Below are 15554 nucleotides of genomic sequence, written 5' to 3'. Positions count from 1 at the left end.
GGAGTGGCCCAAACCCTTATAAACCCATAGGCAATGTCCCATTTTTCCCACGTGGGATGTATATATTCTCAAACACAGTCCTCTCGGCACCTGTGGCCTATTAAGTAAAAGTTACTTGGTTGGCATTAATGATTAGAGATAGTTGAGTACTTGAGTTGCTATAATTGTCTGATTATGGCAATTTTGTTACCTTTATGTAGGATGCTACAGATTGTTAAGGCCCTGGAAATTGACGTTGCGATGGCAAAGAAAATGTGGGGTGATATGATATGCTCCTGTGGAGGAAGGAATTTGCAATTGGTGCTGGCACTAGTATGGGGTATATATCTATTCTATAGCTCTTTGCTTTGAACTTGCCGTATATTCTATAAACTCTGTAGGGTGGATTCTAATTAACAAGCTTGTCATGCAAATGTGACAACTATGGATGGTAGTTTTGACTTTTGAGAGGTCCTATGTGTTTATATTTATTTCCAGTTCTATAGCTGCAAAGAAACACTTTATCATATACTACCAATCTGGATGCATGTATAACAAGTGGTTTTGTTACAGTCTATCTGTTTGCAACTTTCTTTGTAAATTTTTTTATTTTTTTGTATACTAGGCACACTAGACTTGATGTTTTGTTGGTCTGAAGCAGAGCTGAGAATTTTATGAAACTTGATGGTCCCAATATATATGGCTCAAGACAGGTAATTGTTTCTTCTAGAGCTCTGCATTTGGTTAGTGAATTGGCAGGCATTAACAGTGGACCTCTTTTGTATTCTCAGGAGGAATTTATATGTCTGAGCATGATTGAAAGGTTGGAAAACATGTGTTTGAACTCGTGAAGCTAAAGTTCACACAGACCGACCAAATCTCATTATCTTGGAATATTAATAGGGGGAATGAAGACTCCAATCTTCTATCTGAACCTCACAGAATGACTGGTTTCCAGATGGATAGTCATCCTTTAATTTACGAAAGCAGAATTTGACTGAGCACCTTAAACGCGCGCTTTGAGATAATCCCATCGCAGTCACTGCTGCATCTCTGGTTTTCCTGATACGGAAGTTGTGCTCTTTGGATAGATACACTCCTAAAATGTTATGGAGACAAATTTTATGTAATCGATCTTCTGTGGTCATCACACAATCTAATCTGCTGCAGTGTTCATCAAACCTCATGGCATTAATATGTAGTGCCACAATCAACAATGCATTTGTTATTTTTTAATTTTGGTCATTTCATCATTTAAAATTTTGAAATGATCCTTGAGAATATGATCAATTTTGTTTCACCTTCAGCACTGATCTCAACCCCTTCCACTGCATTCGCTATATTGATTTGGGATCTTTTCCCACGTGTGTTGCTTTTTGGGCCTTCCCTTTGTCCTTGGATATCAACTCCAGTTTCTCCAAAAAAAAATAAAATTAAACGAACAAACAAAAATTCGATATTACCACAAAATGTAGACTCATGAGAAACCCAAACATTTTATAACGTCAAAACAATGAAAATGTCAGACTTATATAGATTATCAAATAGATGGACTAAGATTTTGAAATTCAAAACAAAGAGATTGAAATTGCAATTGCACAAATACACACTAATATAAAGGCCATAAAAATTAACTGGCCCTCAAATTTAAGAAGAATGGGCTTAAATTGTTTTAAAAGGAAGAAGAGTGGGCTTAAGGATTGGCTTCAACTATGTTTTAAGTTCCTCTTCGGCACCATAATAAAGTCATTAATAACAATTAATCATGATAGCTGATATTGCGTAGTGGGTCATGTCATTTGAGTCTAATTGATTTATTGTATAATGATGTTTGATTTATAATTGACTTGCCAAATAGGAAGAAAAAAAAAATAATTACAAGGGAGGATAGTTAGGGTAATTTATATAAAAAAAATTAAATTAAAGTAATAGAAAAATTGAAAGGGTGTGTGAATAGAGAAAATGGATGTGTAAATAGCACCATCCTTTTTTTTTTTCTTTTTTCCCTTTTCTTTTATCCCAACCCTACCCAATACGCCCACCCATTATGTTTGTAAATTAAATCCGTGAGCCAAATATTAATTTAACAGACTATGTGGCCCATAATTTACTTGTGATCGAAAAAATAAGTAGACTCCAATTTGTAAAATTTCAGCTCAAAACATCTTTAGTTTTATAAATCTTTGGTATAAACCAACTGATGTAGGACGAGAATGGACCCAGTTTAGCCGAAAAACCATAAAAGTAAAGAAGCGGTGTAGAATCAAGAAGAGTGATTGGAAAATAGGTAACTCACGCGTAATCAGGTTACTAGCCGCTGGAATATTCAAGAAGATTTGGTTTTGGACTTTTCGGGTTTCTCGTGCGAAAAGTCAGGTTTTGATTTTGAATCAGATTTGACTAACTTTTGGCCAGAATGTCCGTTTGAAACGCATGATACCTTTCCAGAATGGGAACGACGAGATCTTCAAGACTCACTTTTGTGAGCCCTATCAGATTTAAGCCAAAATGTATCGTCTTAATTATCCGATTCGTGATTTAATATTTTTATGTTAGTTTTACATTATTTTTATTTTAGGTTTTCTAGTTTATTTTGGATTTGTTTAGTTTTAATCCGTGGGCTTTAGGGTTTCATTGTTAGTCGCCCTAGGGTTTCTTTTCCCATATATAAGCAACCTTAAACGGCTGCAGAACTATCTTTTATCATATTATCAATCAAAATTGAGAGTTTTCTCTTTTATCTCTGGTGGACTCCAGAATCTTTGTTTTAGGTTTATTGCTTGTAAACCTAGGGTTACTTCCTCCCGCATCATTTGGTATCAAAGCGGGTATCGCCCGCTTCTTAGCAGACGACGATCCAAGGGAGAAGTTCACTACCACCAACCTCAACGACGCTGTAATTTCACGATAGTAAGAGGCGGTAGTGAACTTCTATGTGCCCTATATAAGGCACCTCTTCGATTGTAATTTTCATTCAAGTTATCAATAAAAACCCAAATATTAGAGAAGTTTCTCTATCTTTCTTACGGCTGTGCCCGTAATTGCTAGTGGATTCTAGCTCATCTCATATGGCTTTCGACGCTTGACGGAGCCTCTTACTATCGTGTTCACGCTTCCCGCATCATTTGGTATCAAAGCAAGATGTTTTGAGAAGTTCACTACCACCTACCCAATACGCCCACCCATTATGTTTGTAAATTAAATCCGTGAGCCAAATATTAATTTAACAGACTACGTGGCCCATAATTTACTTGTGATCGAAAAAATAAGTAGCCAATTTACTCCAATTTGTAAAATTTCAGCTCAAAACATCTTTAGTTTTATAAATCTTTGGTATAAACCAACAATACTAGCAGCTACAGTACAGTACCCTTTAGGGCATAATCTTAAGTTCTTGACCCATGATCTTTATTTCAAATTAAACACTATTAATTGATGTTGGTCACTTAGTTAACTCTTTTACAATCAGACCTAATTTCTCCATCACTTCCCGTCAAAGGTTTTATATTTCCCATATTGATCATGGACTTGGCAAAAGTGTCAAAGAAGTCGCTTTGGCTATTAGCAAACCGGTCCACAATGGAAATAGTGTCGGCTCCACTGGTCGAAAACAGCTCCTGATCCGTCTGGAGAAGCCCCTGCTTGTTCTGAAGGTTTGTGAAGTAGTTGTTGTCGAAGCCATTGGGCGTAGAAGGATCAAGGTTGGCCAATGTACCTCCATTGCCGCCTTCGGGACATGTTTTGCGTAGGGTTTCCAAGTAAGTTGTGTCCAGGCTTGGGTCGGGGTTCCCGGTACCACTGAAATTGTATAGGCGGTGGACGAAAGTTGAACACTGTGCCCGGCCAAATGTATGAGCACCTGAAAAAGAAGACAGCTAGCCATATGTTAAACAAGCGAGTGGAGTAATCGAGTTTTTAATTCGAGCAATTCTTTGACTACGTCAAACTCTAATGACAATTGTGTGATTAAACTTCAAACCGTAGATTTTAAGCAAAGAATGTATGTACCAGACAAAGCAACGAGATCTGTGGAATCAAGTCCTGCATCAGTGAACTTTTTGGTAATTTGCGCAAGGGTCTCTAAAGGGCTTGGAATGGCAGTAGTACCAGCCCGGTTGGCTGTCCTACTGTCTCTTCTTCCCAATTGAACTTCCCAAGTCGGTCCTCCATTCTGCAATATTAATAAGTACATTTAAATTAATTAAAGGTAGAGAAAGTATCAAAAAACATTCTTGACCCAATTAGTATATTTCTATTAATTAATTCTGTTTTACTATTTTTTTATTTTGCCGGGTAGGAGTAGACCATATCCTTGAGCTGTTCATTATTTGACCTTCTAGCTAGGTAGCTAACTTAGTCATACCATTGGAACCTTAGAAGATTAAATTGAAAGAACAGAGAGGTTACCTCAGAAACGAGTATCTGAGAAGCAAGAGCTACAATATCAGCACAGGAGACAACACCAGGGCAAACATTCTCGAGTGCAGTTTTGATGTCATCAATCACAGGATATCCAGCTGTGGATAGATTCGGAACTGCATTTTTTTCACTGTCTATGTCGTCTGCATCGTCGAGCAAAAGTGATGCATCACACCCCTGCATATGTGCATCACCCATAAAATTATATATTTTGAGTGCTAACATTTACTCAAAGTCATTGACATGCATTTATGGTATATACTCATAGTCATTGACATGTAATTCATGACAGTAATTATTTGGTACTGAATTCCATACACGACTTGGTATATCATACCTCCCAGATACAACCATTTGCTAGTGCATAGAAGCAAATACTGTGAGGTACACATTTAAATTTTATAAAAATAAGCACTAGACTCTGAAATATGAACCGTAGCTAGACCTGAAATCTATATCATCAATATCATGTAGTTTATACACCGCTGAACTGGTGTATTGGATACACAAAATAATTTTTTTCTGATCACATAGTGACTCTTCACAAAAAACTGGTGAATTTATCACACATAAAGGTAAAAATCAACCCCATAAATAGTTTAATATCATTGTAGGTGTCAAACTGCTGGTAAGAAAACAATTAAATGTGTGTGTAAAGCGCATCACAGAACAATATGCAGAAACCCTTGAAATCATGACTTAATTATGAGAGATTATAATGTATCATTACATTGACGAAGCAGTCGTGGAAGTGAACCCGGATGAGTTTGGCGCCAATACGAATATCATTCTGTTGAGCTTTCTCCACCACATTACGAACCACCCTCGACACATTAGGGCACGTTGTGTCGTAAAAAGTGGAGCTGAGCTGAGCATTGGAGTTGCCCAACACAAGGGTAAAGAGAACAATTGCTGCTGCAACATATGAAAAAGTAGACATGATGATTATGATAGATGAGGAAATGAAACTTTGATGAGGAGAAGCTATATATTTGCTAGGAATTGCTCTAACGTTGGAGGTGAGATTGGTTTTGATTGGAGACTAATGCATCTCAACCCTTTTATAGAGAGCTGACGAGTAAGTAGTAGGTGAGTGAATAATGTATAATATCTCAGTCCTCCCTAACTTTTATTTCTATCATTCTACTTTGAATATTATTAGTATATATGTGAATCAGAACTTTTCTACGTAAGCTTAACTTACTAGTACAAGAATTTTCAAAGCTCCGAGTGGAGGGCGCGAATATTTCTATATAATTTTGGAATAGTAGAGCTAGCGAGTTAGTTATATATTGTCAACAAATTATTAATTGAAGGATTGCTACTTAACATATACCGTAGTGTGTAATTACTGTATATAAGTTAAATTTCTTCGAGTTTTGATTAAGACCGTTCTTCCAATTGATCAGAGTTTCTATAGCCATTCAAACCTGTTTATTTGAATCATGATAGGTTCTGCGCACCCTAGGGCTCAGGGGATGAAACTAAAGATGACGGTCAAGTCACTAATTTCGCTTACTGAGTCAGTACCCATTACAAATAAGACGCCTACTATTAACCTTAATTCATTACTCGGTTGCTTTCAATTGTTGAATACTTATACCTGTACAGTGGTGCTTAATTAATTATTGTTTGGTATTCATTGAATTTCTCCCACTTTTGATTACTACTGTTTATTCAACTGTTCAGATATCAAAATAGTCATTCACACAAACAAGTTTATTTTGTCAAACCGTGTGATGTTCAAGCTGAGCTCAGATGTATAACTGAACACATGGGCATTGATTAAAAAGAATCAAATTAGCTATCTCTTTGAGTTAGTCATAGCCATGCAAATTAATTGATATTATTGCATATTAGCTATCTCTTTGAGTTAGTCATAGCCATGCAAATTGATATTATTGCATGGGAGAAGACTTGCACTGTACAGAGTAAATTACCCCAAAAATGATATTTCATCCACTTTTTTAATAGGATCCACTTCGTCCAAGCTAGCCTCCCAAATTTGACTGCCATTACACTTCCTGAAACTCAATTAATTAGCCAATTTATGAAATGTGTTCGTCAGTCAAGTAATTTTGAAGTATCTTTATTTACTTTGTCATAAATATAGTTGAACTTTGATGAGCTTATATAATTATAGATAGTTTCGTGATTTAGGATATTGATTTAGTCTTTAGAGCAGTATACTATACAGAAAAGATTTAAGGCTTGCTAAGAAATGTAAACATATATGTCTGCGTGTGCATGAAGAGTCGATCAGGAATTTGTGCTCTCAAAACCGCTCCTTAATTAGTTATTGAGTTATATTTGAGAACTTCTCATTGTTAACGTCAGAGGTGTGGATTATAGCTAGACAGAGACACAGAGTTTAAGTAAACAATACATAAAAATGAGAAGAAAAAATGTTCTTGTGAGTATATCAATTTATGATTAGTTGAGAACTCGGATTTGTTTTCTAGATGGCTGACTACTCGGCTTTATCCATAGTGTATCTATTTTCAATTCGTTTTATTCTTTGTAGTCATTGGAACAGAACATGTTAGGGGAGTCATATTTTAAATATCATCTAGAAATGATTTTATGTTCCAAGACGTGGTATAGAAACTAATTAACTTATCAGAAGGGTTCCATTAAACAATATAACATTATAAGGTATATCTTATGTGGTACCTAGATTGACAATTCACGGTATTCACCTATTTCGATTAGGTTCGTATTCTATAGTCACGATTCTACCATATATTTGTTTTTCATTCCGTTGAAACGGTATAGACGCTTATGACCTCCCCCTCTATGCCTTGCGGTAATGATTCCTCTGGCATTACGACCTTTACTACAACAATGCTGTCCATTCGAGAGGGCTTGGTGGTCTTAAGAATGTGGCATCGGTAGTAAGTAATAAAGTAGAATGCCTAAAGAAAGACCGAGCTTAAAGCCCCCACCGCCTCTTGCTTCCAGGGGCAATCCCCAAACCGAACACGTAACGTAATTGTACAGCTCTAAATTAATATGTTCACCCTAGTACAAATCCTTATTGCATAATGTGAATTACTTGTATTGATAATTAATAATACCTTGACTATTTTTTTTTTTTGGCAATAATACCTTGACTAGTTCGAAAGCTTAATTTCATGAGGTTTGTAGGCTTGTAACTGAACCTTTATGCATGCATGGAGCCAATAAAGAATAATAGCTAGCATACTTTGAAACTTTAGAGAAAAAGAAGGAAACACTGTTCTTGTTTGACAGTAGGCGATCATCGACATCGTTAGATTATGATGTTCCTGGAGTAACCGCCAAAACTTGAGTTAGTGATGTTGGCCAGGTCAAATCACACTTTCTTTCTTTTTTGTTTTTTAGTAGAACTGATCGACAAATCTTATTGAAGCTCAAGGGAGAACTGTCCTGCACCAATTCTTTTATATATGGTGTTGATTTTGGGTTGTTCATTGCGGATGAAATCACAGACAAAAGAAAGATAGATATATATCTCACTATTACAAGCTTCCAATCTCATTATTATTAGCAGCGACTGCTTTAAGATAAAACTTAGTCTAAATTGGTGACTGGACTATTTCAATCTTCTATTGGACTAGCTATATATAGGCCGGTGATATTGATATTGAGATAGAATTAGTAGGAGTAAGTCACTCTCATCACATGCATACAAAACCCAGATTCTTTTGTACATGCATGGTCTAATTTTACCGATTTTCTTTTGTTCGGGTTGAAGGATGAAAATCTTGGTGCATGTTAATAGTGCATATATATGACTGATGAAGTCTCATTTGATAAATCAGACCATTATGCTCTCATGAATTTGGTCACAGGATCGAACATGGCGCGGGAGCGCGCGCGCACACACATTATTGCTTAATTGATGGAAAGTCACTAATTTACTTTCTTTCTCAAGGCATTATTAACTGAAAATTACATGTGGAAAGTGAAACTACTTGGTTCTGACTACATGCAACTTTTTTGACTGTGTACCATTTATTCAAGAATTAACAACCCTGCAGTTCTTTCTTATCTCTCCAGCAGACCCGGTGAGTGGACTTATACTTCCCATTTTGATCATAGAATTAGCAAAATCTGCCAGGAAAAGGTTGGAATTAGAGCTATAGCTTTGGACCAAGCTCTTGATACTTGTTGTATCGGCTAAATCACTAGAAATTAAAAGCTGATCAGAACTGAGAAGGCCCTTTCCGGTGAGCAAGTTCTGAAAGTAATGGTTGTCGAATAAATCTCTAGAGTTCCGATCAAGAACCGCAGTGTTGTTTCCGTCGCTGGTCACAGGGCATAGGTTCTGTAGATCAGTTGCCATACTTGAATCTAACGTGCTGTCTGGACCACCTGTTCCTTGGAAGTTGAACAATCTGTTGCTGAAAGTTGCACACCTTGCTAACCCAATTGTATGAGCTCCTACAAATCATTGAATCCATTAAGCAACAAACCTAGTGGCCAAATTATCCAAGTACGTATGCTAATTCTGTCCTATCGATCCCTAATTCATAGTGGCAATTAGATAACAATTACGTCTAGAAGCTAAGCCCCTTAACTACTCAGCTAGCATCAATCACGAGTATGTGTGTGTGTGTCTGGTATGTGTACACGTGTAATATATGTACCTGATAAGGCTACCACGTCTGTGACATTTAGGCCTACATTGGCGAACTTGGAAATGATGACATCAAGCGTGTCAAATGGAGAAGGAAGCCCAACGTTTGCTCCTGTCTGGTTTGCCACAAACCCGTCTCTTCTTCCCAGCAAAACTTTCCATGAATTTCCTCCACTCTACAGTTACATGTACATGTACGTTCAAGTTTATATTTTAATCTTTGATCAGGTACCAGTAACACTAAGGATCCTATTAAAACTTGATTGATGTTAATTAACTAACTTACTAAGACCACAGAATCTCGGGCAGCTATGGTTAGTATATCAGTACAAGAAACAACTCCACTACATGCACTCTCCACGGAGCTCTTGATTGCATCGATAACTTCAAATCCTCTCGCTGAATTCACGTTCGGAAAGGCAGACTTCTCACCATCAGGTAAATCGAGTAGTATCGACGCATCACAACCCTACATTTCAAATAAGAAAACAGAGTTATATATATTGAGTTCCATAATAGTATTTCAAACTACTGAAAGTACTCACGTTGACAAAGCAGTCGTGGAAGTGAAGCCGAAGCAACGAAGCAGCCATTCGCATTTCGGATTTGATAGCATTCTGAACCTCTGTCCGGACGATTTTGAGAAGATTTGGACATGTTTGCTGGTAGAAATCCGTACTCAATTGGGCTTTCACAACCGAACTCAATGCAAATAAGATCATAACTACCAAAAAACAACGACGAAGATGAATGAAACTACTGAATGACCTTTTCATGGCTGCACTCAAATGTATGAGACACTCCAATTAGTGTTAATATATCTGCGTAAGGGGTAATTAAGCAATTTATAGACAAGATCATGCGAGAAATAGCAATTGTTTAGTCATACAATATAGTACAAATTAATAAGCTATTCTAGTGCCAGTGAATGATGTAAGGCGGCTGCACCTAGTGCTTGCCGGAACTGAGAGAAATGCACTGAGCTAGAGAAGTAGTAATCTTAATCAGCAATATGACAAAAGATTAGTGCTTTTAATAATACCGACATTGGATCAATAGCTCAAAAGAGTGGTGGCCTAAAGCTTATCAACTGGCTGATTCCATGTACTTAACTCCCTAAACCCTAATTAATTAGCACTTAATCACACTATCTAGCTATATAATGCCTTCCAAATAAGAGAAATTAGTCAATGCTTTTCTCGCTACCACGTACATCGGCGCATGATCAAATTGTGCACGCATTAAGAGTTTTAAGAATAAAATGTTCAATTTGATAACTTACAAAATTTTAAAATTTTGTCTTTCCTTAATTCTTCTTGATTTGACCTCCACCCTGAACGGTCCAAACACGAAGATATGGACAACGAATATCAAGACACCCATCTAAAATAAGACAACAGAAGAAAGCCAGCCAAAATCCAATGAAAATTAAGTATCAAAACCCAAACTCCATGGATCAGAATGAGTCCACAACAAGCACTACTAGTAATACAGACATCTCATACATTTTTTTTTTTGACAAACGAAGAAATTTATTAGATAAAAAGGATAGCACCTAAGGGGGACATGAAGCTAAGAACCCTTAGAAAAAACAACAAAATCAAAATGCAACTAAAACACAAGAAAGATTAAGTAGAGCCAAGCTAATTGAATCAAATATCAAAACGCACAACTGGCGCCCGATTGCGGGTAGGGTAAGGGTCTCATGCATTAATCTCTTTTGGTCTTTGATTTTTTATTTTGAGACTTTGGGAGAGACTTAAGAAGACCGAAACTCTAGAAGATTTTCATCTTTCAGAGTTGTATCACCCTCATCAAACCAGGAACACAAAGTCTCAACCCGAGTGTAAGTATAATGACCAAGGGGTTCCTCATTTTCCAAATCACCCCAACAGAATTTAGCTTGATGAGCACTAAATTCTACCAAAGAAGAATCCACATTTTTAGTGCCAACCAAAGTGTCATCGCACTCTTCAACTGTCTCTTGCTCAACTGCAACAATGCTCTCGCCTTGCTGCATTTGAGCAATAATCTCAAAACTATTACAAGAGGAAATATTGGCATTAGCAATACCTAGAGAGTTTGTTGGAACTGAACTTGCAATTGAATTTGTTGGCTCCTAAACCATCATCGCCATCATCAAGCTGATTAATAATTCCCTTGCCAATATGGCTAGCACTTTGATCCTCTAGCTATAGGGAAGAACTTTGTGAATTTCCTAGAGTAGCATGCTTCATGCTGGGCTCTAAGTCTTTAGGAACACTAGACTCATTCGTTACAATGTTAGCTAAGCATTTAATATGCTCAATAGCAACCCTTTCAAAAGCTTCATTAACCAAAGCAGCATACAGGCTGTTGTCAACTAGATTCGTTACAATTTGTGATGTACTAAGAACCATATATATATATATATGCTTGAATCAAAGGCTCCTGAATAACGGTGTTAGTAACAGCTTGTTCATAACCTAATTCACCTCAACTACACCATTTTGAATAATTGAAAGATCATCCCCTTTATTGGAAGTACGATGAATTTCTCTATACTCCTGACGGCTGACGCACAACTTTGCGTTGTTTCTTGTCCCGATGGGAGTGTGTCTTATGAACTTGATTTTGCAATAGTTTACAGCGACCCATAGAGTGACCAATGACCTCGCAATTGGATCACTTATTTGGCAAATTTTCATACCGAATCTCTACTGGAAAATAAAAAGACTCATTTTCAACCATAACCGAGGTAGGGAGATCAATAACTAAATCCACATCAACTAAGACACGAGAGTAGTAACCAAAATGACTTTCCTTCCACTACAACAAAACTGGTCTTTTACGACACACAATGTGCGCCGTAAAAGACAACTTTACGGCACAAAAAAGTGTGTCGTAAAAGACAAATTCCTCTTGTGGCACACAAAATGTGCGCCGTAAAAAATATTTTTTGCGTGGCGTAAAACACTCTTTTGTGTACCGTGAAAGAAAATTTTCAACTTTGCGTGTCGTAAAATACCCTTTCGTGAGACCATTTTGCATGTCGTAAAATACCCTTTTGCGAATCTTAAAATGCCCTTTTGCGTGTAGTAAAAGATCATTTTACGTGTTGTAAAAGATGTCTTCATTCACTCTTCTAATAGAAAATACTTTCAATTAAACCATTTCATTCAAGCATAATAAACAAAAGCATTCATGTAGTGAATTATATCAATTAAATAACTTCACATTACAAAATCATATTATAATTAAACTGGTTTTCAAATATAGAACATGCTAGCTAGATTAGAATTGTCTTCAGATTGATTACATGAGTACTTGAAGGGGCAGATTATAACTTGATATGATGCCACATGCCAACCATTTCCCATAAAGAAGTCGTACATCATAGAGCCTACAAAGACAAGCAATTACAAGCATTAGTGAAGTTTGGTGAAGTTGGCTCTTCAATCAGTACAAATGAATAATCCATGAAAGTCAAAACAAATAACCAAGAGCACAAGAACTTTGCTTTTACCTTAAGGTTATCAGCATTCCAGACTGCACCTTCCACCATTGTCATCTCATCCTAACAACCCCCATTCCATTTACAATTTCTAACATTGGACATTTAGCATAATCCACAGTAACCCCATTATCCAAGATTATACTAAAGGGCTCTGATAAACGCAATTCAAATATAAAGGACCAAATTTCATCAAGAACTGAAGATTTGTTCACAATTGAAGGGTATATTCAAATTGGACAAGTTTTGAAAAGGCATGATCTAATAAAAACAAATCTTTAAACTGCTCACGTCAAAATCAAAGTTCAAATTTAGCATATTACACCCAATAACCCTCCCCACAGTCCCACCCCCACAATTGTCATTTCCAGAATTTGTTTCTTTACTCAAATCATGAAGCATAATTAATTGAAAATACCAAGCCATTTCCTTCTCAAAACTTTCTTGACAACCAAACAAAAGCAAGTAAATTGCAATAAGAACTGTCACACTAAACCCATATTAGCAAAACCCAGTTACAGAAAAACCCCAAATTTTTGGACAATTTCTAAACCCCATAATCCACGGTAAATTGGACAATTTCTGAACCCCTATATTCAATCTTGGCTTTTGCAGAGAAAGATTCAACACTAGGAACAAAGCTTGATGACAAGAGAACAAATTAGCTCATCTTTTCATCCTGATCAGTATCAATTCATCAAGTGGGAAAGTTAAACCAAACAGAGTCCATAGCATACTAAGTGAAGAGTCTTGAATAGATGATTTAAACAATTGATTTTTTTTTTTAAAAAAACTTTCTGTATGCATTACCAACATATCCAACTTTCATCCCCTTACACACACTTACGTTTTCTATTTCTACATGAACTGCCCAAAAATTAGAAATGCATTGCCTGTGCAATCCATGTAATTTTCAATAAATAACAATTCAAATAAACCTAATTTCTAAGCTCTTGTGCCCGGCATAAATACAAACTGTTTCCTTCTATTAGTCATCAACTACTTTTCAACATTGTTCGGTCTATCGAAACCTTTTGAGGTATGTTCTCAATTTCAAGTCATGAACAGTTCAAACAAAACTCACAACTACCCCAGAACAATCAATAAGGGATGGCAACAAAAGGACTGAACAAGCATTTGCAGATTATCTAATCTAATGCACAAGAAGCAACAAGTAGATATACACCAACCTAGAAACATGAACTTAATAGACGGTGAATAATGAGGATCATGGAATTAAGAAACTGTGCTATATATGAGTAAACCATTATTTATATACAATCAATAGATATCTGTAGCACCAGGATCCCTACCTTTTGTCCTTCAAAGAAGCAATAACACCGGCAGCTTCGGTGGGAAAAACAGGTGACGGGGAGTTACCCCTAGAACTCAAATTGGAAGAAGAAGAGGTTCTACTAGGAGTTATTTGCATTGGTGATTTTGCTCTTTGACTTTTGCAGAGTGAGGATAATAGGACTGCTGTGCTGGAGCATCCTCGGGACGTGGCTGAGCTTGTGGCTCCTGTGATCCCCTGTACATAAACACAATCAAAACCTCCATCTTCCAAAGCCCAACCATATCAAAACCAAACTAAAATCACAATTCAATGCAATTCGCAACCAATCAAGCATACACAATCAAATCAGTTCATAAAATTAAATTATCGCAGTTTCACAAACCAATTCAATCAATCAATACATCAATTCTCACAAACAGTTGCGTAATTTAAACCGTCATCTGCTATGAAATTGTTAAAATGAAGGATTCGGTATCGGAATTCACCGCTGGAATGACCTGAATAAACACATTCCGATGGCACACATGATATGTGTGTAGTAAATGACGGTCTTTTTTATGGCGCACGTCAAATGTGCACCGTAAAAAACCGATTTTGCTGTAGTGTTCGTTGCCTTATCAAGTTGTAAAGGAGTACCTACACCCGAGCCATCTCCATAAGGAGGTGAGGATCTATGCCAGTGAGGTGTGATCTGTTGGTAAATTATAATTCCAACATTGTAAAGTCATAGATTTGATTCTCAATGGCATATGTAAGGATAGGGTGGGCTAATAGGTTTTTGAAAAAAAAAAAAAGGTGAGGATACCAGTAATCCTGGCTCAACCACAAAATTTGAATCCAAACCTGCGCATGAGTTTAGGGCATGACATCACTAGGCTTGAAGTCCGGCTTCCATTCAGAGAGACAAAATATGCCACTGACAAGAGTTCATGTACCCCCTCCCCAGATGCGTCGCATGTCCTATTCAGTGCTAAAGTGAATATCAAAATAACCCTTTCCCAGAGGAACTAAACGCTTGAGCCCTGAGGGTCTCCATAAACTGTCAAGAGTCACATTGAGATCAACTATCTTCAGAGGAACCGAACCCTTTCTCAATAATAATCTCCTAATGAGGTTTGGGCAAAAAGATTTCAATTGCTCTTGATATATGCCATCATTAATCTTGACATAGATCTTATCCCCACGAACCACTGGGGCTGTCAATTCACTGAGGTTGATGGAAGACTTTACGGAGTCAGAAACGGTGAAGGCAAAGGTCTTGACTTTGAAATGAGGCTTAGGAACAGAGGTATCTGGGACGCTGTGGGATAAACTCCACCGGCAAGCATTTTCCCTAGGTCTGCCGAAAGGGTTCTGCATCACAAACTTACAACGGCACCATGGCGTGAAACGAATGTGGAACGGAGGCTAGGGCTACTGCTGCGACAAACCCTAGATGCTTTGTGTTTTTTCGGTGGGAGGGATACAATACTGTACTCGATCCTCCTTAATTAGTGAGGGAGGGGCGAAGGACTGAGAGAGGTTCTCCCAATAATAATGGTTTTTAAAAGACATATTTTTACTTATACAAATTTTTTAAAAGCTACATGTATATGTATGAAAGACAACTTATACAGATAATTGAGTTTAATTAATATAACTGAATCTCCTCGCATAATTGTGTGAGTTGAGCATTAGTGCCCTCTATCCTCTTGCAAGAACACGGAAAAGCAATCCATACGTGGACTATAAGTAAATGTTTTTTT

General features: G+C 37.0%; 2 protein-coding genes and 1 long non-coding RNA gene across 3 annotated transcripts; 1 reads left to right on the top strand and 2 right to left on the bottom strand.

The window, feature by feature from the left end:
* Positions 1-203: 203 nt before the first annotated feature.
* LOC121049056 lies at positions 204-1058 on the top strand. Its single transcript, XR_005799231.1, has 3 exons — positions 204-319; positions 605-692; positions 771-1058. It is a non-coding gene; the product is annotated as an uncharacterized LOC121049056 (long non-coding RNA).
* Positions 1059-3275: 2217 nt separating this feature from the next.
* On the bottom strand, positions 3276-5426 carry LOC112166548 (peroxidase 15). Its single transcript, XM_024303421.2, has 4 exons — positions 5129-5426; positions 4387-4575; positions 3988-4150; positions 3276-3838 (listed from the first exon to the last, which is right to left on the bottom strand). The coding sequence occupies exons 1-4, from the start codon at positions 5336-5338 to the stop codon at positions 3426-3428; spliced, it is 975 nt and encodes a 324-aa protein (XP_024159189.1). The 5' UTR covers positions 5339-5426; the 3' UTR covers positions 3276-3425.
* Positions 5427-8171: 2745 nt separating this feature from the next.
* Positions 8172-9838, bottom strand: LOC112166914 (peroxidase N). Its single transcript, XM_024303855.2, has 4 exons — positions 9565-9838; positions 9306-9488; positions 9030-9195; positions 8172-8823 (listed from the first exon to the last, which is right to left on the bottom strand). The coding sequence occupies exons 1-4, from the start codon at positions 9793-9795 to the stop codon at positions 8399-8401; spliced, it is 1005 nt and encodes a 334-aa protein (XP_024159623.1). The 5' UTR covers positions 9796-9838; the 3' UTR covers positions 8172-8398.
* Positions 9839-15554: the final 5716 nt, after the last annotated feature.

This window comes from Rosa chinensis, chromosome 5 (assembly GCF_002994745.2).
Source record: "Rosa chinensis cultivar Old Blush chromosome 5, RchiOBHm-V2, whole genome shotgun sequence".
Lineage (NCBI taxonomy): Eukaryota > Viridiplantae > Streptophyta > Magnoliopsida > Rosales > Rosaceae > Rosa > Rosa chinensis.
The sequence above is the reverse complement of the archived record's forward strand: the minus strand, read 5'-3'. Positions and strand labels throughout refer to the sequence as shown.